This window comes from Cyprinodon tularosa, unplaced genomic scaffold, assembly GCF_016077235.1.
Source record: "Cyprinodon tularosa strain WSP-4 unplaced genomic scaffold, ASM1607723v1 ctg660, whole genome shotgun sequence".
In the NCBI taxonomy this organism is placed as follows: Eukaryota; Metazoa; Chordata; class Actinopteri; order Cyprinodontiformes; family Cyprinodontidae; genus Cyprinodon; species Cyprinodon tularosa.
This window is the reverse complement of record NW_024039408.1, coordinates 140,409-167,751: the sequence shown is the minus strand read 5'-3', so window position 1 is coordinate 167,751 and position 27,343 is coordinate 140,409. Positions and strand designations below refer to the sequence as shown.

At 40.0% G+C, this 27,343-nt stretch overlaps 1 protein-coding gene across 1 annotated transcript; it reads right to left on the bottom strand.

Moving 5' to 3' along the window:
* Nucleotides 1-1,819: 1,819 nt before the first annotated feature.
* On the bottom strand, nt 1,820-25,299 carry zcchc2 (zinc finger, CCHC domain containing 2). Its single transcript, XM_038309472.1, has 14 exons — nt 24,359-25,299; nt 17,496-17,616; nt 17,339-17,409; nt 15,464-15,535; nt 15,255-15,355; nt 12,384-12,487; nt 12,084-12,146; nt 11,379-11,433; nt 11,173-11,296; nt 10,980-11,047; nt 6,518-6,600; nt 6,287-6,403; nt 4,849-6,213; nt 1,820-2,686 (listed from the first exon to the last, which is right to left on the bottom strand). Exons 1-14 carry the CDS (start codon nt 25,121-25,123, stop codon nt 2,625-2,627), a joined length of 3,171 nt encoding a protein of 1,056 aa, XP_038165400.1. The 5' UTR covers nt 25,124-25,299; the 3' UTR covers nt 1,820-2,624.
* Between the last annotated feature and the right edge of the window lie 2,044 nt (nt 25,300-27,343).

The following is a 27,343-nucleotide window of genomic DNA, read 5'->3' as shown; positions in this document are numbered from 1 at the left end:
GGCAGTCTGATCTATCGGTTCTGGACCGGCGGCGTTTTTCCACCAGGATCTCCTGCTGGTCACATTTAGGAATAACAGGTGTGAGCGAATGCATAGATCAGCTGCAGTGACTGTAGGCTGACAAACACAGAAAACAACAAAAAAAATACAAGCAGCAGGTGGGGGGGCTTGTGAGACCAAATAAATGTGGAGACTTTCATATCAGGGACAGATGCACTGTGACGTCCTCTCTGGGGCGATACGGCGCCTTTCTGTCTCCACCAGAATCCAGGTGGTTTAAAAAAAAAAGGCAAAAAGTCTAAAACAGCAAAGGAAGGAAGTGACCAGAACGCTCAGATCTTCTAGAACCTTCCTCCCAGAGAACAGGGTTGGAATCAGTGCAGGCTGATTTACGGTTACAGTCAAGTTTCTGTCCATCAGCCGTTTCTCCGTCATCTCTGGTAACACTTTAAAAAGCTCACGTTTGATCGCTGAACGCTGTTCCTGGCGTCCCACAGAACCACCGCTGATGCCGTTGCTTCAAATTAAAGATTTTCAAGTTTATCAACAAAATATCATCAAGTGTCAGTTAACAAGGTTTACATGAGAAAAAAAATTCAACCACAGGCTAAAATACGGGGAAAGATAACATTAAAAGGACGCATAGATGTCTGAATTTCCAAATGTAAGTCATTAAACAAAAGGATTTAAGGTTTTTGTTTCATCTGGGAGAACACGAGTTTAGCGGCGACAGCTTTGTAAGGTAAATATGAAGCTGTTACACTCCTGACCAGCTGGTGGCAGTAAAGCAGCTTAATCAACCAGCATTAAACGAGAAAAAGACTAAAACTGATCCATTGATAGTTTTCTTATCTCTGTTTTAAATATTTAAACACACAGTTTTGCGTACGATCAACTAATATCCGGTTGGGAACAATGTTCAGGACCGCTACGGCCTCCTAGTGGTCAGAAGTGTAACAGCATCATCCGGGTTGGAGATTTTCTCCATTACAATTTTTGATCGATTGTAATACATTTGTGACCTTTTCTCAAATTATATTCGGTCATATAATAAAATTTTCGCAAATTCTTTATGAATTTGTAATTCTTTCAATTACATTTATTGTTCGTAGAGTTGCGATTTTCTTTTATGTTAAATGCATGCTAATAAATTAGCAATTTGTTCTACTAAATTCGTTATAAGAATTTTAAATATTTTTATTTTTTCTTACAAATTTGCAGTTCATATAAAATTGCGAATCGTTCAAGGAAATGCGATTCACTCTTTAATACATTTTGTTCTAGTAAATTTGGAATTTGTTTCTGTACTTATGAATTTTTAGACTGATATATTTAATTGGTCAGTTTTAACTTTGTAACTTGTTTTTTGTAAACTTGCATTCTCTCAGATGAAACATCTGATGTCATGTATGTAGGAGTCAAATAGAAACCTTTATTGACAGAAGGAGACGTAAAGGTCAGTTTTTACAGTCTGGTTTTCTCTCAGTGAGCTGGTTTCAGTAGAAGGCAGCTTTTGATTTATTTTACTGTAAAAACAAACTGATAATAAAGGTTGAAATATATAACAAGCAGCCAACTGGAGCTTTAGGTTGAGAAAAGGGGCTGAACCAGTTCTACTTTTGTTCAAACACAGCAAATACATTCGTGGCTTTCTACGTCTTGTCGGGATTAATACACAATTATCTTTTTCAAGTTGTTGATCTTTAAATGCCAGATATTAAAAAAAAAAATTATTTTTCTGACACATCGAGCTTCAGTTTAAATAACCAAAGGTTAAAAACGTGATGTCTGAATAATTGGGCAGGAAATCAAGTTTTTTTTTTTTTTTCTAGTGTGATTTTAAAACAGACATCTCATTCTATCTAAAATATCAACTAATATATAAAAAAAAGGATTACTTTTATATACTAAAAGCAAATACCAACAGTTAATCTGTGTGGATCAGAGGCAAAGTAAAGAACCTGCTGTGAAAAATTCTCTCTCTGAATCAAACGATTCGGATATTCCTTATTTTAAAACGGTGAAACGTCTCAGAAGCGACGGTCTCCTCGCCTGAAATTCTGCACCGCAGCCGATTAATATATCCATGAAAATAAATCCTTAAATATACAGATTCCTAAATTCAAAGGTTTACATTCAAAACTGTGCAGAGAACTTCAAGATAAACCCTCCTTCTGTTCTACGGGACTCTTTGCCGGTTAGTGAAAACAGCTGTACAATTCATCCAAACAATTAAAAGTCAAGCGAAGAAAATAAAAACATAAATAGACTCCTTAAGAAATAAGTGGATCAGAACAATTAAGCAGAGACTCAAGTCTTATTTCTCAGTAAAAAAAAAAAAAATCCTTAAAATCTTCCTATTAAGTAATAATTTAATTTCCAACCCTCAGTGCAAAAATGTCCAAAGGAACTGAAGAGGGGGGGAGGGGGTCACATGACTGTGGGAGACTGCGCGTCGTTTCCATGGGAACAACAGATCTGTCAGGCACGTCTGCTGAGGCTTGGTCCGCCGAGCCCTTGGCAGGTGGTGCAGAGGCGCTTGGACGCGCTGCTGTACCTGGGACCAACAGAGGCCCGTCACATCATGATGACATCAGCACCATCACCATCGTCCTTCCTCTTCTTCAGTCAGCATTGTCAAGTGCTTCTGAAATGTTGGACGCTGCGTATTTTAGCCTGAAGCCACCTGCAGACACAGATACAATCCGTCCGTTATGGGAGGAAAAAGGAAACGGAAGAGGGGGAGAGTGGATGATTATGGAGAGATATTAGTGCCATCGGTTTGAGCGCGCAGGAACCAATCCGAGCGCGGAGTGAGACAACACATGCGCGCGCATCAACCAATGAAAGCATTGGTTGCAAATACTACATCCAGTTAAATGGGAAAAAAAAATAAAAATACAATCAGGAAAATCAAACAACTCCTGCAGTTATTTGGTCAACACTCCTAACCATTTGATGGACAGAAGATAGTACTATAAAATATATAATATTTTTTTTATCTATATATTGTTGAACCATACTTAAATCTGAAATATCCTAATTTTTCTTTTAAACAGCAAATTTAAATCCATGTCAATAGCAGGTAAAAGAGATGGATGAGGCAATGATCTTATAACTGTTTTACTGAAGTTTATTTGAGTTAATTTAAGATATTTACGCGCGCGCATGTTGTCTCACTGAGCGCTCGGATTGGTTCATGCGCGTTCAAACCGATGGCACAAATATCTCTCCATAGATGATCTGGTTGAACTCGTATGATCTGGTTGAAATGTAAAGTGCCTTGAGATGACTTGTGTTGTGAATTAGTGCTATAAAAATAAACTGAAGCCTTTCAAATACTACTTTTTTTTTTAGTTTTTAACGGCACTAGTGGCTTGTTTTCAACAGTAGGCTGACAGGAAAGGGGGGGGTGAGAGACGGGGAAAGACACGCAGCAAAGGACCACAGGTGGGATTCGAACCTGGGTCGCCTGCACCTGACTAAGGCCTCCAGCTATGGGTTGTGGTGCTAACCACTGCTCCACCTGCCCGCCCTGGGAACCTTTCAAATACTGATAATAAACATCTGGATGTATGGAGGCTATTTAGTTCCATTATTGTTGTGGTGAAGGTTCTCAGTCATCCAGGTCAAAGTCATTCCAAATAAAGAAAATTAAAAATAATCCACTGGATTTGTTTCCAAGTTTGAAGACGTTTTGCTTCCCATCCAGGAAGCTTTTTCAATTAAAAATGTCAGGAATAGCATTGAGTTCAAGGTTTTATACAGTAGCCCATCAAAGCCTTGTTTTTGTTTTGAAAACATGCAAATAGAAACAGACGGAGGTTCCAGCTTTCAAAAACCTACAATGCAGCTATTGAGTTAATGACTTCCCGCCATCATCGCAGCCCCAGCTCCTGAACAGGAGAGCGGAGGACCTCATTTATTCAGCCAGGACAACAATTCCCTTTAACGACCGACCTTTCAGACACTTAGGCTACGTCACGCTGCAGGCCTTGATGTTAAATTCTGATTTTTGTTCATATTTCCAAATATATGCGCCTCATATGTGATCTCCTGTGTGAACTGCATTCATACAACCTAAGTGCCCCACATGCGCAGTAGAGGACGGAATGACGTCACAGGCCAGCGTACTCTGTGTTTAAGGAAGTAAACATGGATGGTAGAGCTGGAGTGCATCTGGCGATCTTTCCCTACCTTAAAAACACAATCTTTTCAAGATGGTTAAACATAAATACTGCTCTCCGCATCATCGTCTGCTATGGTTGTTGTTTTTCTTGCCACTTCTGCGTAGCAAGAAGCAGAATAGTGACCTTTGTCGGGTATTAATGACGTTCAGGTCGGATGAATGCGACCTGGATGTTCAGACACAGGTCGCATTTGAAAAGATCAGATTTGATCGGATTCAGGACCACAGAGCCAAGTGGCCTTGATTGCGTTGGAAAAAATTGGATCCGAGTTGTTCAGACTGCCATTAAAAGATCAGATCCAGGTCGCATATGGGCCAAAAAAATCGGATTTGGGTCACTTCAGGCTGCGGTTTGAATGTCGCCTTATATGGGTATGAGGCATTGCAGGAAGAAGCCAAACGACCCCCATTCCAATGGGGTGGAGCCTTTCGTCTGTTTTAATTTGCATGTTTTCAAAATAAAAACAAGGCTTTGTTGGGCTGCTGGATAAAACCTCAAACTCAACTCTTATCTCTAAAATTTTAAATTGAAAAAGTTTCCTGGATGGGGAGCGAAACGTCTTCAAACTTGGAAAGAAAGTCCAGTTCCTTGTTTTTAATTTTCTTTTATGGAATTCCATTATTGTTGCAAAGACGTTCTTCCTTCCAGGCTTCCTTACCTTGCTGTGTGGCGTCCATGGTGGACTGGTTGCAGTCCTGAGCGAAGTGTCCGTTCACGCCGCAGTTGTAGCAAGACACCGAGCCGTTCTTCTTGTTGATCCCGCCCACTCCCAGGGTGGCGGGCGGCATCCCCAGGTGACCTGGGTACACGTGCTGGTAGAGGCGCTGGGAGAAGGAACCGGCCTGCGCCATCTGTTGCTGGAGGCCGTAGTTGGCGGCGGCCATCATGTGAGACGGCGCCTCGGCCTGGCTGTGAGGGTGAAGGTAGGGGGAAGGGTGTACGGGGGGCGGACCTGTGGGGAAGAACGGGGGGAGGGTGGGGGGTCCGTTGGCCTGGGGAGGAGCCTGAGCCTGGGTGAGGTAGAGGAGGGACTGAGGGACGCCGAACATCTGGCGAGCTACCGCTGCTGCCATCTGGTGGGGGTAGTAGAAGGTGGGCTGACAGGCGGTGGAGCTTCCTACGCGGCTGCCGCAGTTGTTATGGCAACCACAGGTCCCACATCCCACGGGTGGCGGCGTTTGCTGCTGAGGGGGCATCTGCTGCTGCTGGGTTTGCTGAACGGGGTTTGGGTTGCCAGGGGCAACAGAAGCACTTCCACAGGAAGCACTGGGGCTGCTGTACGACGGCGAGTCCGTCTGCGTCACGCTGTAGCTGAGCGCCGGGCTGAGGCTTGGGGGAGGCACGGGGGAGTTGGAGGGGACAACTGTTGGCGCAGGAGATGGAGCCACTCCAGGGGCCACAGGGGCCCCCAGAGGGGGCAGGACAGAGGGAGGAACAGGGGCCAGGGCGTAGGGAGATGGTAAGCTAAGGGCGTGCAGCTTGGAGTGGGGGGCCTCTATGTGAGGCAGGCCTGGATCCTGTGGGGGCAGCGGGGGGGAAGAGTATGGGGAGGGCCCCGGGGACATGGAGCCCAGAGCTCTTAGAGGGGCCTGGTGAGAGAGGGCGGCAGAATCAGCACCGGGGGGTCCGTCTGCAGCGCCCTGGTTATGGGACAGCGCCGTCCTAAACCTCTGGACTAGCGGCTGGAGGGCCAGAGGCGGGGCCCCGAACGTCGTCAGCACCTCCCTCTTCTCTGCGTCCCCCACCATCCCGGGGCCCTGGACGGCCATCGGCATCATCAGCGGCTTGCCGTCAGGATCGGCGGCCCCATTCGGGAGCAGGCAGCCCAGAGAGGGCATGTAGGGCAGCGGGGGGAACTCCGCGCCGGCTTCTGGGAGGGGGGGCTCCACCCGAGGCTTGTGACTGCTGGAAGACATAGGAAGCACCGAGGCGCCATCTCCCATGGCGACCGCATCGCTCTGCCGCGTGTAGAACAGATCAGGAGCCGCGCCTTTACCGCCGTCATCAGAGTGGCTGTCTGTGTCTGAGAGAGACGGACGGTCAGGAAAACATCACAGAGCCACAGGTGGACCTGCTGGTGTGAGGCTCCGCCTTACCTTTGTTGTTGTCGTTGTCGCTTTCCAGACTCTGGCGTCTTCGGTACTGAGGGCTGGAAGGAGAGCTGCAGCTTTCAGACGAGGTTTCCCCGAACACGTCGGGATGTGAAGCTCCAGCTGTAAGACATCAGGGAGTGACTGACGGAGCAGAAACCTCCTCAGCATTTAGGGACAGAACTTCTTAAAACCCGTTGCTCAAATTAACCCAGGTGGTCGCCTTTCAGTTCTTACCTTTCCTCTGCGGGGACAAGGCTGGAAGAAAGCCGCCGTTTGTCACGAAGGCAGGTCCGTCACCCTTTATAGTCCCCTTGTCCCTGCAGGTAGAAATGAGGGAAAGAAGATGTCACCATAAGGGCGGATTGGGAGGTCCATAAATTTTGGACCAGATAATCCGGCTAAAAAGAAGATTGTTATAACGGGAGTGTTGGCCTAGTGATTAGAGCAGAGCGCCTGTGTTCTGAGAAGGTAGCAGGTACCTGGTTTGATCCCCACAGCCTGAACTCTGGGTCCCTGAGCAAGACGTTTTCAGGTTGGGCTAATGGCGTGATGATAACGAATCTGACTACGGATCAGGAGACTCTAGATTCTAGTCCTGGCTAGCTCGTTTGTCAGCGGCAGGCTAGCTCAATAGGCAACACCCTTCATGCAAATACCTGCTTTGGGGGCGGCCTAGTGGTAAGGGCGTAGAGCTTGGAATCTTAAGGTTCTGATTCTAGCCCCACTCCCACAGACTGCCACTCTGGCTCCCTGAGCAAGACCTTTAACCCCACACTGCTCCCCGGGCACAGCACAATGGCTGCCCACTGCTCCCCAAGGGGATGGATTAAATGCAGAGAGGGCTCTGTACTTCTTACAGTGTAATGACAATAAAACGCTGGATAAAAATAAAAAGGCCCCTGTAGTCTTTGTTTTAACTCACAGTGAAGATCCTTTAGAGGACTTACCTTAAAACTCTGCATAATGACGTCACTTTTGGTCATTTGGCCTGTTTAAGCAACCCTCACTGACACTTTACTCTAATAGGCAGCAAAGATCTGCTGATACAGGTTTTATTGTAAGCCTGATGCCGTTTTGGACATAAGTCTAAACTGTATGTCAGTTTTTGAGGCAGATATCACTTCTTCTTACAAGAATAAAAATTATGAAAAATATCACATGGAGTGAATTCAAACTAAAACAAAACTGCTACAAACAATCAAACCAAACATTAACGGAAGATAGCAGTAGAGGGAACAGTGTTGGAAGCTGGTCACATAAACTCCGGTAATAACTGCTGAACGCATCCATGTATCATCTTAAATGCTAGGATTTACCAGAGGTTTTATTGTCCACATGGCAGCGCCACCTACATCTCTAAAACGCATCGTAATTCATTCGTTTTCAATCAAATTGTTTGAATTTCAACTATTCCATTCCTCCTGATTCTTCATTCAATCTTTAACAGGAAGGATCATGATATTTTAAATGACTTTTTTCGCCAGAGATCTGTCTGGATAAAATAGTGATACCTGGTGATTGGTTGCTCTCACATTAATCACCACCTTCGGAACAAGCAGTTCTTATCTACACCAGCTGGGGGCAGCATCGACACGCTTCAGAGGAATGGTCCAACTCAATGCGTTGTAAGTTTATCAAAAAGAAATATGGTAATTATTCATATAAGTGTACTAACATAAAGGACAGTTATTTATGGTGTTTTCAGAACTTGTTGTGTTTTATGTCTCTTTGCAGACATCTACGGGTCTAATAAAGAATTAGAGATAAATGGCTCGACCCATTTCATGTGGATATCATGAGAAAACATACATCTTTAATTTAAGCCGCATTTATGTTTAAATGTGTGTTTGTATTTATAAGCAAATGAGGATCAACATCTGATCTGCGTTGCTGATTTTCTTAGGAAAAGTCGTCTTTTTCCTGTTTGTTACACATAGTCAGTGTAGACTGAATGGAAGTAGGTATGTTGTGCTTTTTTGGACAGAGGAAAGATCAGATCCATAAGTCTGTTGTTTAGTTAGTGGGTTTAATCAAATGAAACAGATGTGAAATAAATTAAAATAAACAATGAATAAAGTTTTCTTGACGAACACCAAGTGTGGCAGAATTAGGTTGAAGTGGTTTTCATTCTAGGGCTGCAACTAACGATTATTTTAAAAATCGATGAATCGGACGATTATTTTTTCGATTAATCGATGAATCGGACAAAAAATATTTTTTATATTAACCTCTTTATTCCAAAATAAACATTATAGACAGAACAAACAAGCACACAAGTACAGGTTGCTCATTAACTGTACTGGTGCAATATGAAAAATAAATGTTTGTGTTAAAACTACGCAAACTTACATGAGAAATGTAGCTGTACATCCACAAAATATAGGGTACTTTGTTTCATAAAGCGCAAAAAAAGACATTTTTGTTTTTAAAAGCCCCTAAGGGGTTCAAACAATAGGCCCCCCCATTTCAACAAATGAGTTTTTTTAGACTAGAAGAGTTCTGCCTTTTAAGACAGGAAAGTATAGCAGTTAAAGTTGCTACTTGAGAAAATACTGAACCATAGAGATAAAAATAGCCCTGTGATTCAAATTATAAATTGTATTTGGAATAAAAATGAGAGAACTAGGGGTGGTAAAAAACACATCCTCCAAAGACAGATATTTACATGGGAATGTGGCAGATAATTAATTGACATATTACTGATCTTGCTGGATTTTATTCTGCTTTACTTCTATAAATTGCAGGATCATCTTTACTTTATCTTTGCCAGAAGATTTAAACTTTAAAAGTCTTGCCCTCATAATTTGCAAGTTAATTTATTTATAAAGTAAATATAAACGCTGCTTAAGCTAATTCAAATGAAATTAAAAGTAAAATAAGTAGCCAACCTTATCACTGTCTGTAACCTACTAACACGGTAAGAAAAGCATCAGATGAGCTACCTGAGAAACTAACTTACGTTTCCCCACTTTAAAACCAAACAAACATGGTGGTTCCGTGCCATGTTAATTTCTTTTGAAAAAAGTTGCATGTTATCACTTTTTTCGCTTTACAAAGCGCAGGCTATTTTAATTATTGTGATCAATTTGCGCCGTCAATCCCGGTGCATGCGCGCTTCATTTGCAGTCTGGACGCTGAGGCTCTGAATGAGAGGGACTCCTGCGGGAAAACGCGGTTGGGGTGGGGGAGGCGCCCCACGGCAGAGTAGGAACATGCATGCTTTCACGTAAGAGTCTCCAAAAGCCGCCAGTGACACCGAAAAAAGTCGCCAGATTTGTCGCTAGTCGCTTTTTTGAAAAACATTCGCTGGAGGGGTCTGAAAAGTCGCGGAGTTGGCAACACTGCACCTGCGGCGCTGACTCGCTCTGCCATATTTTTTTTTCTTCCTCTTTCAGTCAAGAGGCAGTGATGACGGCGCGGCGGATGACGCAATAATCGCGCGACACAACTAATCGATGATGAAATTCGTTGCCAACGCTTTTAAAAGTCGATTTTTATCGATTTTATCGATTCGTTGTTGCAGCCCTATTTCATTCCATCATGAACGTGCAGGCAATGAGACAGACTGCTGTCCATTGGTATTCTGCAGCTTTTTCTTACCTCTGACGTATGGAGCGTTGGAATTAGTACTGAAAAATTAAAAATGTTAACTAGTTCCAGGAGAACTGGAACGTTTAGAACCGCTGTAGCTACCTGATCTGCTCGGCTCCTGCTTCATGCCACTGACCTTACGCTACATGATTGGCTGAACGTTGCCACATGATGTAAAACATAACGGTTGCCCAGACAACGATAATAACATCATGCAGCGTCAGTGCGCCGAGGGAGCATCTGTAGTGTTAGCATGTCTAATGACTGATGAGGTTTTACCTGATCGTAGCTAACAAGCTAGCCTCTTTTAGCTTGGTCGGTTAGCCACATTAAGCTACACTACTTTTAAATTTGCATCAACAACAACAAAACAGTTCTTTGACGAGTAGAATAAGTGTTTTATTTATTTAAAATCTCTATGAAAGTAATTTTTAAGATGCTCCACTTGACCTCCTCTGCCTCAAATCTTAATTAAGAGAATAAAAATGAGCTGAGACTTTTTGTCACTTTGTTAAATGGCAGAGCTCACTCTTAGTACGCTGTGCTTTCCTTTAAGACTGACAATGACTGTTTTCTAGTTTTACCTACTTTAGATCTCCCATGAAATTTTTAAATAATAGCAAATAAAGGTAGTAATATGTTGAGACCCAAAAAGAGATTTGATCCATTAGAAACAAACTGGTGCAATACAGTTTGTCTGAGTGGAGTTACCATATGATGATGTCATAAGAAGGGGCAGGACCCCGAGCAGATCTGATACCTACACTGGTCCTCGGTGTCTGTCCCAAATGTTCATAAAAATAAAATTAATCCAGACTTTCAGACTTCTTCATCCAGACGGAGCTCATTTAAATTTTTTTTTTTTACTTTAGTGACTTTTCTTCTTAAAGTAATCAGAATCAGGAGGAGAAAGGAACCAGAATCGTTCAAATTCAATCCCTGCTCAGAACTTTTATCAGCAGACATGTAGAGGTCTGTTTAGGCTTCCAAAGGGCGCCCCCTGGTGGTTCCCTGCATTTCTAACCAGCCTTTTCACTAATAAGAACTGCAGCGTGTCACAGTCTGGGTCGTTTATTGTTTGTGGGTTGGTGTTCAAAGAACTTACCTCTCTACGGGTAAAAACCTGCTCTTGGTTTTAGGGGTAGGCTGGTTTCTCCTGTTGGGATCCAGCTGCTGGAGGAAGAACAGGAGTTAGAAGGAGAACCCAAAGTGGAGCTCCAGAGGAGCATCACTAATCACTTTATACATTTTCCGGTGAGGAATTTAAAACGACTGAAGGAAGCGGGACGTGTTCCTACCTGCTCTGCTTCCTGGCTCTTCCTCGGTGGGCCACCTTTCTTTCTTCTGTCAGAGGGTCCGTTCAGCTCTGCTGCATGGCCTCCCCTCCAGCTGTCCCCCTGGGGGCTTCTTGTGCACGACGACCTGGCGGAGAGAAAGATGACCGACCATGAGCCGCGGTAAAACGTGCACCACGCTGCGGCGATGATCTGACAGTGGTACTCACAGCTGACTTGGACTCTTAGATGCGTGTTTCTTCTTGTGCCCTTGAACGTACCCCTCTGTGGGGAAAGAGCCACAAAAACTAGATCAAAATTCACAACCGATCACATTATCCACTCCTCACTGTCACATCAATGATCAGTGGTTCTGATCCATTTCACTGGGGTTCCAGAGCTCAGTGGCGGACAGGAACCTCCGCAGGTGTTGGTCCACCTCTAAAGTTACAGGTTGGTGGCGGCCCTGCTTCAAAGCTGGAGAATTTAGTTTATATCAAAGATCATTCTAGTGTAAATTCCTTCCATACAATCCAACTAAGGTTAATGTTTTTTAAGGGAATAATAAAAATGCCTCCCAGCACTTTGGCTTTTTTATTCTTTCCACTTCCTGTAATCAAACCCAGCTTTTATCCATCAATAAATGAACTCTTAATTTGTGACTAACGAGAAAAAAATTCAGAATACGGCGCATTAATAAGCTCTGCATGGTAAAACTGCTCCACCAGTGGAAGACAAAACCTCCGGCGCTGACTGAGCTGACCTGAGATCAGCATCAACTAGAGTAAATATAGCTTTGAAACATGAGGATTTGAGACAGAGGATTTCCAAACGACGTCCCAAAATAAACCCCTTTCCTCCAGCCGCCGTGGAGCTCAGCTTTTTGTCAGGAATAGAACCCATCCCCAGGAGAAATTCATTTTTCATCCGCTCACCTTCTTCCTGACTGGAGGCGTCAGAGCAGTCTGGCTGGAAGGCCTTTCCAGGCTGCAAGTTGCCTGGAAATAAAGGAATCCAGCGTGAAACGACAACATCAGCTTAACGGGGAATTGGCAGCAGATGTTAATGCAGTTAGTATCTGAATTGTAAACTAAAATATTAAAAGGCTTAAATGAAAAGAAAAAGAAGTGAAAGACAGAAAATTTGTACAGAAAAAGAGAGAAATGTGTAGCAGAACTCTGAGCTCACTTTTTAATCAAACCATCACTAACGTAAAAACCTGAGTTTCTACTCACATCTGCTGCAAGCGGGTCTGGAGGAGTGGGCGGAGTCACAGTTGAAGAAGCTGCAGACCTTCCTGGTCTGTCTGAAAAGAGGCGGAGCAGACAGAAACCTTTCCCTGCAGAGGAACAGATACACAGCTTCTTCAGTGCAGCTCAGGATGAACCAATAAAGGCTTTAATGTCCAAAATAAATCACCAAAAGATATTAATAAACTGTAGATGGTATAAAGAACAATCAGAAGTATTATTATTACTTATTAAGTACAGCTGAGCTTTTGCTTTTCTGGTTAAATTCACAGAAACTAGACGATGTTCCTAATCTTTACCTAAAGGCTCAAATAAAGCTCTGCAGCCTCTTTAAGGGATCAAACCCAGGAGGAAACTAATCAAAGCATTTAATCAAAAATTAACAATAAAAAAAATACTAGATTCCACCAAATAAAGGAAGTAAAAATCTATGTAGATTTTTATCTTATTTGGTTATTTACTTGAGGATTTATTCTTTCATCTGTTATTAAAGATTTCTTTTTTAATATACTTTAGCAAATTTGTTTAAATATATATTTACTTCAATATTTACTCGTTTGGGTTGTTTATAGTTATATATTTATTTTTGTATATTATTTAAAACATGTATTTATTACATAATGGAGATTTTATTTTAGCACACTTTTTTTTAGCATTTTATGTATTTTTTTATTCCTGTGTTTTATATTTATTTTTCTCTTATTCCAATGAAGCAGTGGATTTTCAGAGTTTCAAATTAATTTATCGCTGAACAACTAAAGGCAGAGAAAGTCGACCTGTTTATTCTCAGACTGCAGTAAAAACGGCAGAAGTCCAGTTGAGGTTTGGGTCAAAACCAACATAATTAAACTTTACACACCGGTGGAAAGGTGGAATGAGGACAGAATGTTGTGAAAAATGTAAACAGTAGCTAGTTTAGCATAATGGCTAATGCTAAGCTAGCTAGATGAAGCTATAAATGAGCAGCTGACTACAGTTTACTACAACCTTGAGATAACAATTATATCTTGAAATAAATAAATGATTCATATTATTGTGAAACAATGAAAAAAATGAAGTAATTCTGAAATATTTTGGAATAAAAACAAAATAATTAATAATTGTATTCATTTTATCTTGAAATCAAAACTATTTTCTGAAATCATTGTATTGTGAAATAATTCGTTTTTAAATAATTGTATTATAATCAAAAATATTTAAATCTTGTAAAAAGTAACAATTAAAATAAATAAAACATTATAGCTTGAATAAATGAATAAATCTTAAATTACAAAACAGATTAACACCTTTTTTTTATTCTGTTTTATTTCATTTCATATAAACTTTGCTATGTTTGATAGAACATTTAAAACTTAATTTATTAATTTCGTATTGAATGAAACAGAAACCAGTTTTCTTGTTTGGGCCTGAAATGCTGTTTTATTGGCTGCAACCTTTAATCCCAGAGAGCTGTGAGGAGGCGGCCGATAGGTTTCACTTTCCCCAGAGTTTCACTTCATAGAAAAGGAAAGCTGTGGGGAGGAGACTCTGTCAGAGAGGAGGAGCTGATAATAAAAACCAAACTCCCTCAGTCACACTGCAGCATCGAAGCTAACATCCTGCGAGCCTTTTCTACCTCGCAGGATGAGCAGCTTTGTAGCGCTGCAGGGCGGAGCTCTCTGGACGCCTCATCTGGTAACTAAATGTCTGACTGAATATTCCTGACAGACGTGTGTCATCGAAAGCAGCGTTTCGCAACCTTTTAAAACTCTTTTTTGCCCTATGGTTATTTTGTTTAACCATGAGTATTGATGATCGTCCAAAAACGGAACGCACAATAACTGATTATATAATAAAAACTGTTTTAATTAATATTTTAATTTAAGCATTTAAATCTTGGACATTTTATTCTTTCCATCTCAAATTAAAAATAAAAACATAAGTATGGTGCCCGGAAATTAGTAGGCAATCAAAATAAATGCAAAATAAACTCATATTATAAACCTGTATTAATAAAACCGGAGCTCTTCTGAATAACTCCCTTATAGTCACATTTAAACTGGATGAATTGGTAACAAAATACAGAACAAAAATTATACTCAGATTGACTTAATTAGTTTTACTTTGTTTTCATCCAAACACCTAAACTGCTGTGAGGAGCTCTGATAGGTCGGAGTGAAAACCAGCTGATCACTACATCCAGTCTGTTCCTCTGCCTGGTTTGGATGTCACAGCTGAACTCAAACATATAAGAAAAACGTACTTTTTGGTTGATAAAAGGTTGATTAATATTTCAACTGGGCCCTAAGAAAGCAATTAGATCCACGCCCCATTTTATTTCACTATCTAAAAAATTAAATATTTTCATGTACCCCTTGCAATGCACTCGCTGACCACTAGGGGTAAAAGTACCCCTGGTTGGGAAACACTGATCTAAAGAATTTGTTGAATTTAAGGTTTAAAATCTTTTTAAACACAGATCTATACTGACCAGAATTATGTGCAAAAATCATGTGGGAATGAATCCATAGCAAAGGTAACAAAATTTATGAAAAAATATACATTTTTTTCTGTTAGTTAAACTCTGATAGTGGTGATCTCTAAATGTTCCTGCATGCTTTGCTTTCTGATTCAATGAAGAATATCTCTATAGGCCTGCATCTATTTAACACATTCTGTTTTTCCTAAAGTGCGTCTGGATGACTAATCGGTGATGAAGAAGCATCAGATGCTCCCTGAGTTCAGGGCCTGAAGCAGAACCTCTGACTCAACTAATCCGGTTTAAGGATTAAAAACATTCACTAAATGCAACAAAAAGCTGCGTCCGCCATTTATTGATGACCTAACCAAGCGAGGCGATTCTGTGTCATAAATCACCTGAGGTTCTTCTCCACCTCCCTGCTCTCATACTGGTCCCCCTGGCTCAGAAGTCGCAGAATGCTTTTCTCAAAGGACTCTGTGCACTGATCCTTTGGAAGCTAAAAAAGAAAAAAACAGCATCAGTTTGGATCAATGAGACTCGATCTGCATCAGCCAGGTTTAAAGAAATGTTTCAAGCTCAGAGAAGACATTATTGTTTCTGTCACCTTAAGGAGGAAGTTCTCCAGTTCATGATGGGTTTTGGTCACGCTGCTGGAGGAAGAGTCCGACCACTTGACCTAAAACCAGCAGATTGCATGTAAACTGTAGTTGACAATAAAGTTGATTGAGATAGCAGCCAAACATCACAACCAGAACAAAAAACTCATATTGGCATCACCAACAGGATTTATACCCACTGGCTTAACCCCAGAAGGGGTGGATGATGTGGATCATTTAGTATCAATGCTGTTTGAAAATATCTGATTCTAAAATCCTAAAGTTATGTTTTTCAAAATAATTTCTGCTTTGAACTAACTTCTGTGGGTCCATCTGACCCCAAAAAAATAACAAAATCATGCTTCTTTTCCTGAACTTAAGGTAACTTCTTATCCTGTGTGATCGTAAGGCCCCGTCTGAACGTTGGGCTACAAGTAGATATGATGTAGACCTGATAAAAGGTCTACATCATATCTGACTCCAGGCCAAGCATTAAACTGCATCGAGTCTGTTTTATTAAAAATAAAAGCACGAGTAATTTCTAAAACACTAAAGGAACAACAGAAGATGAAAGATGTAAATAAAGGTCTTTTGGGTTTGGAATGCAGCCAAATTTAGACGAAATCAAAACAAAATTTCAACATTTTCTTGAAGGTTATAAATCCCTCAGAGTTCCTTGTGGTTCTGTAAAGATAAATAAACGTCTAAGTTAAGGATAACTGGTCCTGATGTCTCTGCTGTGAGAAGAGACGCCTCGTCGTCCTCAATTAGGACTTCAGCACTTTAATGGAAGCGTCTCGTAATGAATGTTCTATTTTTCTGCGGCTATTGGCTTTTATTTTGAAAGGGATATCAGATGAGATATGGAGAAAAAGGGAAGGTCAATCACAGCAACATTGTTCCAGCATCATCCTACTGTTCATTATGAATGGGTGAGCCTGAATTTGATTTCCTGATTACTTTGCATGGGAATCACTCCATATTTTTAAATTTTTAAGCGTTTGAGTACAAAAACGTCTTGTTCAAACTAAGACAGAAGTACAAGCTGAGCTGTAGAGCTAATTAACAGCATATATTAGACTCTGACTGCAGAATATTTCTCAAAGTTTACTCATTTACAAACTGAATGTTCTCCTTTCTAACATGAACTGCAGTTTTTACATCACAAAGATTTTCTACAAGATCCGCAGCATTTATTTTGATTTATCAAAAGTTCCAGTTTTCAAACCCATTGCAGCTCTGGGTAAATACAGAGAAGAAATCAACACGATGATGGCGCAAAGCTTCCTTAGCTAACTGCCTAAAAAGTGGATCAGAGCTGCAGCTGATCCAGAATGCTGCTGCCTGCATCCTCACTAAAACTAAGAAAGTAGAGAACATCAGCTCAGTTCTAAAGTCCTTCCTCTGGCTTTTCTATATGATTTAATATATTGAAATATATTCATTAAATTATTTGTAATAAGAAAAAATAAACAAAAAATTATCAATTTAATTTTCTTCTATTTAAATTGTTTTAATTCTCTTTGCTAATACATATTATTTCTATGGAACTGCCATATACTCTTTTTCTTTGAATTTCCAGATGTTTTTTTAGCTGTGCTGCAAATCACATTCCAACATCAGAGAAACCAGACACCTGTCCTGTCCTTCAGCTGTAAATCACTGAATAAAACACACCAGATGCTGTTTCAGCCTTAACAATCTGAGTGACCCGATAGTGAAGATTAAAGAGCTGAAATGACTTCCAGTGAATTTAAAGCTGACAAATACTTCATATAAAAGTCCACACACTAATGTGACTGTTTAATTCTGCTTCTAAGGTTTAGGACTCATCAGCTAATGAGGGTTGGGGTTAAAGAGTAGTGATGTTACCCGTTACTCACATCAAAGCTGTATTCCTTCTCCGCTCCTGTCCTAGAGATCCCTCTGAGCACGATCCCCTCGATATGCACGGCTACAAGGTTACACAACAAAAAAATAAATAAATAAATTGAGAAACTCACTTTTAAGCATAAAAAATAACAATAAAATAAAATTCACCTTCTCTTTGCGCCGCCCAGCGACTGCAGCGGCGGCTCTGGCAGGGAGGATGGGAGGCTGGGAGCTCTCCATGGTCCTGCACCGAGGGGGCCAGGTAGTCCACCTGCTGAGCCATCGGCTCCTGGAAAAAGAAACATTCCCGATGTTAGCAGATCGCAGCAGCGCAGCTATAAAACTCCACTATAGCGCAGATGTTATTTATCGCCGCAAACACTAGAAGGGTTGAAGAATTATGGGAAAAACTAGATTAGAGATTTAAAATCTGATTCCCTTTTCCGTTACGTGAACCGATCAAACCATAGCTTTGCTGATTTCACTGAGTGCTCTACGATGTCTAGGTTTCCACTGAGTAATTGTTTGCAAAAAAAAAAAAAAAAAAAAGAGGAACAAAAAGATGAAAGAAAAAGCAACTTGAAAGGACAGTTGATCCTATAGAGGTGTTTCAGCTGGGTGATGGGAAGCCATTAAAAATATGTATCGTGACTTTAGCCTTTCACCTCAGCTGGGACATTAGAACTATTGTTTAAATATATTTACTATAAAAATATTTACAGCATCGGAAAACAATTTTGTTTGACCTTCTGCACGCCATATTAAAACAAACCAAAAAATACATTTTCATAAATTTCTGACAAGGTTCTAGGGAGCCACAAGGGGCGCTAAAGAGCCACAGGTTGCCAACTCCTGGCCCACTCTAAGCAGCAAGCTGTCTTCATCTTAAAAAAAAGGCTTCTTCTTCACCTAAACAGATCTCCACTTTATTATCTTCCTCCAAATGTGGATCTTATGGTGCATTTACTGCATCAGTGACCAATTTTTTGACCCCATCTGACCTCTGTTTCGTGTAAAGCTTCAATCTATCCATCCTATATCAGTCAACATCGTCTCTACAGGGATAAATCAGACATCAGATCAGCCTCATGGTGTCGACCCGTCACATTGTGCTCGTTAGAAACAGTGGGCAGTGTCCAACTATTTGCTCCACACAAAGGCTGATGATTACAAAGTTGGCAGCTAAACTTATTCTTTATCCACTCTGATCAAATAAAAGGTTTGGACAAAAGGTGGAGAGCTGAGGTCGACCCAAACGGATCAGCCTCTTGATCTACATTACAAACCTGTTAGCTCGTTGGACAGTTAGGCTACAGAGCGACAGCTGCAGGGTCCACAGATCCTCATCTGTCTGTCAGCAACATATAGATCTATCAGGTGTTACATCTGAGTTTCACCTGCTTTACATTGTTTACAGCTCGAACCACGTATGGACGTAAACACAGGAGCAAATCTCAACTCAGGGGACGTAAGATGGTTTTCAGAAAGCTCATGATGTGATCCCTGAGGTGTATGGAATGAATTTGCTTCAATAATTGTTCAAATAAAGCCACAAGTTAGTAGCCTGACGTAGTCCTACTCAATTCTAGTCAGAATGAGTCTGATGCTGCTCCATAGAGCTGTGATTATGGGGCGTGTTTCGAACGAACCAGGAAAAAAAATGCCTCTGCACTCAATTGGATAGACCTACAACCAATAAGAGCAACGGAGTGCGTGACGTATGTTAAGCGAGGCATAGTTGTTGTCAACAAAAATCAAAGCGTGCAGTTGCACGCCTAGAATAAGAAGATGAGACTTGATCGCGTTCCTCTGTTCCTCTTTTAAAATTAATTTGCTGTCGATATCTTCTAGAACAGACCTAATAGCAGAATCTACTCACCTCAACTCTCCAGCGGCAGCCATTATTGTTGTCACCCAAGCGCGCTTTGGTCACGTGGTTGATAACGTTACTCTTGATCATCTGTCCATCATCGTATAAAGCCCGCCCTGACAATTTGATTGGATCGCCTGACAGAGGGCTTTAATACTCGCGCTACTATGGAGCAGAGCCAGACCGAACTTCCCCGAACTCAAACCTTGTGGGCGGGACTAAGTTCGGAATGGCACCCAGGCTAACAAGTTAGAGCAAATGCTATGAAACAATTTCAACCTTTTCACTCTACAAACTACAGTTAGGGTCATTACAAGTTAAAATCATGACGGAACGATTGGGAAAAGACTAAAATGACAAAAAGTTTCTTTGAAATGGATCCTGAAAAAAAAGAAAATGGTATTTTGAACCATGTCCTGTTAACAGAAGTGAACGGCTCCATGTTTAAAACTAAAGCGAATCAAATGGCATAAAAAACGTAACTAAGTCATAAAACAACATTTAAAATCTCAGCCAAAGGAGCTTCCCGGTAAACACAACCTTAAACCACAATAAGGCGTCTATCTGGTGGAACCTGTTGTGCTTTTAAGAAAAATGAAACCAAATGTTTTTATGCATTTATTGTCTTATAATACCTAGAATGGTGATCGTTGCAGCTCATGTTCATTTTTGCAAGCAAAGAAAATTTTATGTAAAAAATAAAAAATTTTGATTCAAAGTATGAAAAAACTAAATAAATCTAGAGACCACACCCTGAATGACGTTTTAATAAAAATCTTATGATTACCATTACAGTTTTGTCTGATTTTATTTTCATTTTGCAAACCTTTTTCCCCTTTTTTCAAATATTTATCATTTATGCTTTGAAGACCACCCCCACCCCCCCCAAACTTTTGTTTTGTAGATGTAATTTTATTAATGTAATCTTTCTCAGAGGGGTTTCCTCTGAGAAAACATTTATCTTGATCGGCTGAACTTTTCAACATTTCTATTATTCCAGATCTAATCTGATCCGATTTCGAATCCTGATCCCATATTTTGCCTTTAGTAATGAAATGTATAAAACTTAAATATATTTTGACCAAGTAACTCCACTTTTTATCAGACTAATAATTCCATAATAATCCCATGAAATCTAAATCTTAAAAAGGATTAAAGATCAGGGTGAATTTAATATTCCAGACAAAGGTAAAAAGTAAAACACTGACTTGGTTCAATATGGCTTGTCTGAGTTCTGCACGCTTTAAAATATAAGCTTCTGGATCAGCAGGCAAACGTCTGCGCTCCAAATATCAGTAATGAAACTAACAACAACATTTAGATTCAAGTGACTTTGCATTTTTTCTTAAACGTTGCTGTACAGCTGTGGTATGACTGTCGTTAATGTGGCGTCTCGATGGCAGAGCGTAGCGCAGGTCGAAAACTTCCAGCGGACGTCTAAGTGTGACATTCTTAACGACTGAGATGGATTGGTTGTCAAGATCAATAAATTCGACCAACCTTTCTATGATTGTCTTTGCCCTATCGTTTTTAACGGAGTATTTCTTTCCTCATAAAGACCAGAGTCTGTTGCTTTGCTTTAGCAATCTTTCCATCTGCAGCTTTACAAAGCGCTTCATACACATCATGTTTTATCCTCCGATGACAAATCAATTGTGTTGTTAAATGTAGCCCTGCTGCTACTTTCTCTTGGAATTGCCATGTTGCAGACATTACAGGTAGCTTTAGGACAGTTTTACCTGTAGAGAGTAAAATATTTCCACACTTCAGGCATGCTTGATTTGCACATCCACAGAGGTTTGGATTAGGGATGCACGACATTGGGATTTTGGCCGATATCCGATATGCCGATATTTTAAAACTCATGTAGCCGATAACCGATATCGATACCGATGTTAAAGCTGGACAAAAATAAGTAGTCATTGAAAATAGCAGTTTTGTTATCCATTTCTGACACTTTGAAAAATAATATACTCAAATATATTTTCATATGCTGATATCAAATTGATTTTTAAAAACGCGGTATCGATCTATTTTACTTTCAAAATCTGGTGAAATGTCATCGTTCTGTTACAAACTCTCGTGATATTTTGCAAATTCTTGTGAGATTTTGTTAGTAAAATAGATCGATACCGCGTCAATATATCAACATATAAAAATATGGCAACGTTTGGTGAATTTTCGGGGGATTTCGTAGCATAACGATGACATATAGCAATATTTCATTAGTAAAAGAGATTGATATGGTGTTTTTAAATGGCAATATATCAGCATATGAAGATATTGGGATATTTTAATGTATCAATATTTTTTCCCTCGTCTTTAGAAGTTTTTAAGTCTGTAAAAAAGAAGTTTTTGAGGAAGAAGAAGAAGTAGTTTTTTTTTTTTCAGACTTTAGAAACTCAGAAGCTGATCAAATATCGGGTTAAATATCGGTGGGGTGGCCGATGTCCGATATTCAGTTTTAAGGCCGATACCGATAGGGGGCCGATTATATCCTGCATTCCTAGTTTGGATTGCACTGCCATCACCAACAGTAACTAGCAGCTACTATACGGAAGTTGCCGTTCGGCAAAGATCGACACGACTCCTCAGTAGCCGAGCTTCAATAACCAGTAAATAGAAAAGATCGGACCGATCCGATCTCGAGATCTGGACATCCCTATCAAGCGCTAGTGTTTATGCTGGAGTGAAGAGAATGTGATCTGCAGAGCCATTGAGTCGGAGAACTCAAGACCAGACAGGTCCGGCCCATTCAACATACAGACAGATCTATAACAGTTTTTATTATTTTTTATTTTATATAGTCTGTTCAGTCATATTTATTTGGCTTACATATAACGTTTATTGATTTTAAAGTTTTGTTTGCATGATTAAAGAAAAGTAAAACAACTTAAATACCAGTTTCTACTAACATACTGGCTGTTAAGTGGAAGAGGATTTAGGTTTATAAATACTGACCTCTTTACATTTGTGTTTATTTTATGCATTGTACTATTTATATACATTTTATGCATCTTAAACATACTGTTTAACATAATTACTTCACAGTAAGTAGAAGCAGAGAGCATGATGGGAGATTTAATATTCTTTTGGGATTAATAAAGTATTTTTGAATTGAATTAAAGATCTGTTGTATTTTTTCCAGTAGTTAAGCACGGCTGACCAGTGTCTATGGCAGTGACCAGGTGATGCCACTCTACTTATTTAAGCTTAGTGCGTCAACATTGTTGCCAGAACTCTCTTACCTACATGGGAGAAGCAGGAAATCCAACTATTTTTCGTTTATTTATTGACCAAATCACATAACATATTACTCTATATTAAATATAAAAGTCATGAAAACATTCAAGTTTAACTCTCAAGTAATAATTGTGATTTGTGATCAGTACCTGGTTGAATTAAATCTTCCCAATAACTGTCAGGCAAGAGCGAACAGTGCTGGTGTCCATCCATTGCGTGTTAGTCCAGTTAGTTCATATGACAAAATTTGCAGAGAGCCTTGCTTTCATCGTTTTTAGATGGTGCTATCCATCTAAAATCATCATCACTTTCCTACTATTTTCTGTAAATCTTCTTATATTTTCCCCTTATTACATCAGATTAACCTGTTGCTAAAACTAGCATAATTACACCAGTTCTCTGTTGTAAACACCCTGGCAGATGACATTAGCTAATCAATGATGGAGAAAGGGAAGCTTTGCTACTAACTCTAACCGCTGAAGAGGCCTCCTGCCAATCATATCTCCTGAGGACCTTTCTTCTAGGAGCATCACTTTGGGGCACTTTACTCAGCATACTGTAGCCGCTTAAGGGGGCTCCTCCTCGGATCCATTGCTGGAAAACTCCCCTCTCTAACCAGATCTCTGGTTCTGGGGTAAAATAACGCGTTTCATCCATGGTTTGCTCAAATGAATGATTAACTCAAAAACCGCAGATCTGACTCCAAACCAGCCAAAATTATCTCCACCCGCCCTAAACAAATCCTTACCCTCAAAATCAAAATGAAAACCGACCAATCGGGCCACAGCGGAGGTTCGATGAGTTACGTTGGGTAGACATGACAGTTTTCAGGTAAACTTTGCATTTTGCGCTTTTTTTTTTGCGATACATCCTTTGAGGAAACCAAAACATTTCCAAAATACAGGAATAAATTTGATAGGATTAACTGATATTGTTTTGTTTATGGCTGTGTGTTAGCCACTACTTCACAGGCTACACACGCCATTTTCTTTGTTTACGCTTCAGACTAGATCGGTGGAGAAATGTGATTTTACACATGCCGTCATGTCTTAAAGAGGAATGGAAATACCAGCCACCCTCAGCACAGTAAAAATGGCAGAATTACGTTTTCTTTCTTTTTTTTTTTTTTTAACCAAGTTTGTACTTTTTACTAAGAGGGGAAAATTGTCGCTGTTTATCATAGTGAATAGTAATGATAAAAATTCGTTTTATCACCCAGGTCTAATTGAACACACAAAAAATCTGACAAATCAAAATAAATATAACATTTTTTAAACAAATTTTTTTATTATTATTACATTTGGAAAAAATATGAAAGAAACAAAACAAAAAAAAACTTCCAACAAAATTTGAAAAAAAAAAAAAAAAAAAATCAAAGTTAACCTCAAAACCTCTTTAAATATAAAACCATTTTTTAAATTTATTTTAAAATGTATAATTTCTTTTGTTTCGTTTTTCAAATGTTCATTTACAAAACATGTTCTATGCTAGCAACAATTATGGCACAACCTCTGTTCCATAAATATCACTGGAATATATGATTGTTCAAAAAAAACAATATTCTATTTTCCAATTATTCATTTGCACTGTGGCACGTCCGGCCTCCCATATCTCAGCACCATCTGTCCAGCTTGAGCTGCTTTTAGCTGCTTTCTAGCAGCTGGCTAACCTGTTAGCTAACAGTTAGCCTCATTAGCTCCGCCAGTATAAACAGCGAATCCTAAGGCTAAACTACGACGTTTAAACGAAACTTAACGCTCCTTTGTGAAAACAGAACTCGGTGCCTGTGTTTTCTCTATTTTAGCGGGTTTTATATTCGGGTTTTCGGTGTTTTTAAATGCAATTCTCATCCTAACTTTAGCGGTTGTTGCTGGGCTCCAGCTCCAGGGAAGGCCTGGCTATCAGAGCTGTGTCTTACCGTAGGCTGGGCGGTCATCCTCAGCTGCTGCTGCCGCCTCTCCTCCTCCAAGCAGAGCTCGATCTTGCCCAGCTGAGCTCGGATCACCTCCCGCTGGTGGAAGTGGAAGGCTGGGTGCAGGGAGGCCAGCGTGTAGAGCAGCGCCAGCTGCTCCAGCGCCCCCCCGGCCGGTTCGACCCGGTTCTGCTCACACACGGACCCGTCCTGACAGGGCGGGTAGAACGGGTGGAGGTGATGCTGCGGGTCCCTGAAGGAGGACAGGGGGTAGCCGAAGCTCCTGAAGGACAAGTCCACGCTGCTGAGGATCCTGGACAGTATTCCAGCACATTCCCTCCTGTCAGAACCGAGGAGGGACAGACACACGATCAGTTTGGACCGGACCACCGGGTCGGTCACGTCCGTTAGAACCCCCAAATCGCCCGGGTTGTTCGCCCTGCCCTCAAAGTCCCGTAAAACATGGTAGTCCTTCCTGGCCAGGTCCTCCAGGTATGATCCCAGGAAGCGGAGCTCCAGCGGCTGGCACATATGCAGCAGCCCGCACATGAACTCCACCCGCTTGGCGGGGTTCAGGTGGTGTCCGAACCACTCGAACACGGTCTCCCTGTCCAGACTCGATGCGGGGTCCCGGGGCGGCGGCTCCCGGAGCCTTTGATAGACGGAGGGGGGGGAAGCCGCCCTGGGGACCTGGAGCCTCTCGGATGGATCCAAAGAGCCGTCCTCCGCCGTCTCGTCGCCAGTTTTCATCGGTAGCTTCATTTTTATCATTATCGGCGATACTGGAGAAACTTCAAAGTGTAAACAAAACAACAAGATGCATTACGACAAAAAACAACGCTTAGTTCCACTAAAATTACTGTTTTTCTTTTTCTTCTCTTAGCTAATCATCTGACGCGGCCATAACTGTAGCTCCTTTTTTCCTAAGTTGATTTCTTCTTCTACTCCTAATTTCCGGCAGGGTGCTTCGGTGTTGACGCTGCAGTGCTGCCACCTGCTGGTGTTTTACTGCATCAACACTGACTGAAAACAGCTCAGTACAGTTAGAAGGACTTCATTTAGGAAGAAATTAAGATGACATCAAAATACTTTAAGTTACCAATCACCTCCAAAAAAACAGTTCTAACAACCTAATTTCTGATGCAACGATTGAAAATTTAAATAAATAATCTTTTTTTAAATAAGGTAACTGAATTGGGTAATCGTTCTTGACATGAAGCATCATATAATCCCTAATCCCCTACAGACTAAAAGGATGCAGCTGGAATTATAACTATTCAATATGTTCTTTTTCTTCTAATGACAAATTATTTGGCTCTGTTAATAATAATAATAATAATAATTGGACTGTGGGAGGAAGCCGGAGTACCTGGAGAGAACCCAGGTATAACTTGCACAAAAGTATTACTTCTTTAAAACAGCTAAATGAGGTTTTTTTTGGAAGATTTACTTCATTTTATAAGTCTTTATGTTTACATTCAAATCTTTACAAATTTGTCACATGGCTTTTATTTTCCTATAGAAAAACAAATTATGTTTAATTCAATATAAAAAATAATTAACTGATCCTAAATGGAAATTAAATGTTATTCTAACTCATTTTTTTTTTTATCTAGTTGTTTAGCAGCATGATGAATAAGTTGGCATTCATTTGCTTTCAGTCTCCTTAACTCAGATGCCCTAAAGAAAAGGAAGAAAAGAGAAATAACATTTGATTTTGCTTGTTTATGCTTTTTTGCTTCATCTCTCATACGTACTATAACTCAAATGTTGAGGTTAGAGCGTCATGAAGCTGGTTTGCAGACGAGCAGTTAACAGAACAAGAAGAGTTTATTTTGTGATTCCAGGGAGTTTTACTTAACATATCTGTACAATCACAGGGAGACTAAAAAAAATGTTTTTTTTATTATTAAGCAGAGAACAAAGTTTATCGATCAAAAGTTAAAAGTAGCTTTATTCTGAGACAATTTTTTTCCTAAATAAAGTCTTAAAAGTTAAATGAAACACTTCTTTCCTAATTTTTCTTATATATTTTTGGATATAGACCCAGATAACAAGGAAACAGACCTGATTTTTTATATTTCTTCTTTCTCTCCTCAGTTTCTATTCAATTAGGACGTCAATGTTTCCATTTATTTTTTGACATCTCTTTCTCTATTTACCTTAAATGTTTCAACATCTTAATGTGTACACTTATAAAATCAAGTTCTGAATTCTCATGACATCATGAGGCAGGTTTGGAGATCCTCTATAATTTAGTCCCATAAGAGATAATTAAAAAGTAAGTGGACGTCATCATGGGTGAAACTGTTATAACCAGTAATTTAACTGTTGTTAAGCATTTAATTACACCTTATCTTTTATAAATCTGTATTTGAACAAAGAGATAGTAGGTGTTGCATCAATCCAAGTGTAAAAAAATATATGTTTTATTAATATTGAATAAATATAATGGAGAAGCAAGAGGCTCAAAGTCTAAAATACAAAAGTGTGGATTAAATGTTATATAAAGGTCATACTGGTTTATAATTAAAAAAAAACATGTCATCTTTAATGCAATAGTAGGAGTATTTTTACTGAATAGGACGTTTTACTTGATAAAAAAATACAATGAAGTATCACTTCTCTTGCCGGAAAAAAAAAATTATTTGTTTGAATTATTTATTTAAAATATTTGACTGCTCTACCAGTGAGTAACTTCACTCAATGAAAAATGATCATTTTTTAAACAAAAAAAACAAAACAAAAACAAAACCCACACAGCAGAAAGACACAGTTTCTGTTTGACACACTTTTCTTTTTTGAACTGAAGCTTTGTTGGTTTATTGTTCTGAGTCAACAGCTGGCAGATTGAGTTAAAATACAGTAAACTGTGAAGTGCATCTGGTTACTTTATGCTTTAATTATATGCAGTTTTTTTCATAGGTCTGATTCAGAAAAATACCAATAAAATACAGTGAAGTTCGTTGAAATGAACGATAGTATGAATAC

Bases quoted from the DNA above. Each gene is read 5' to 3' on its own strand.
- zcchc2 (XM_038309472.1), bottom strand. From the start codon at position 25,123: ATGATAAAAATGAAGCTACCGATGAAAACTGGCGACGAGACGGCGGAG. The intron at 17,410-17,495 runs GTGAATTTTATT...GTAACCTTGTAG, and splicing joins CTGGGCGGCGCAAAGAGAAG to CCGTGCATATCGAGGGGATC. The intron at 15,536-17,338 runs GTGAGTAACGGG...TGCTGGTTTTAG, and splicing joins AGAAGGAATACAGCTTTGAT to GTCAAGTGGTCGGACTCTTC.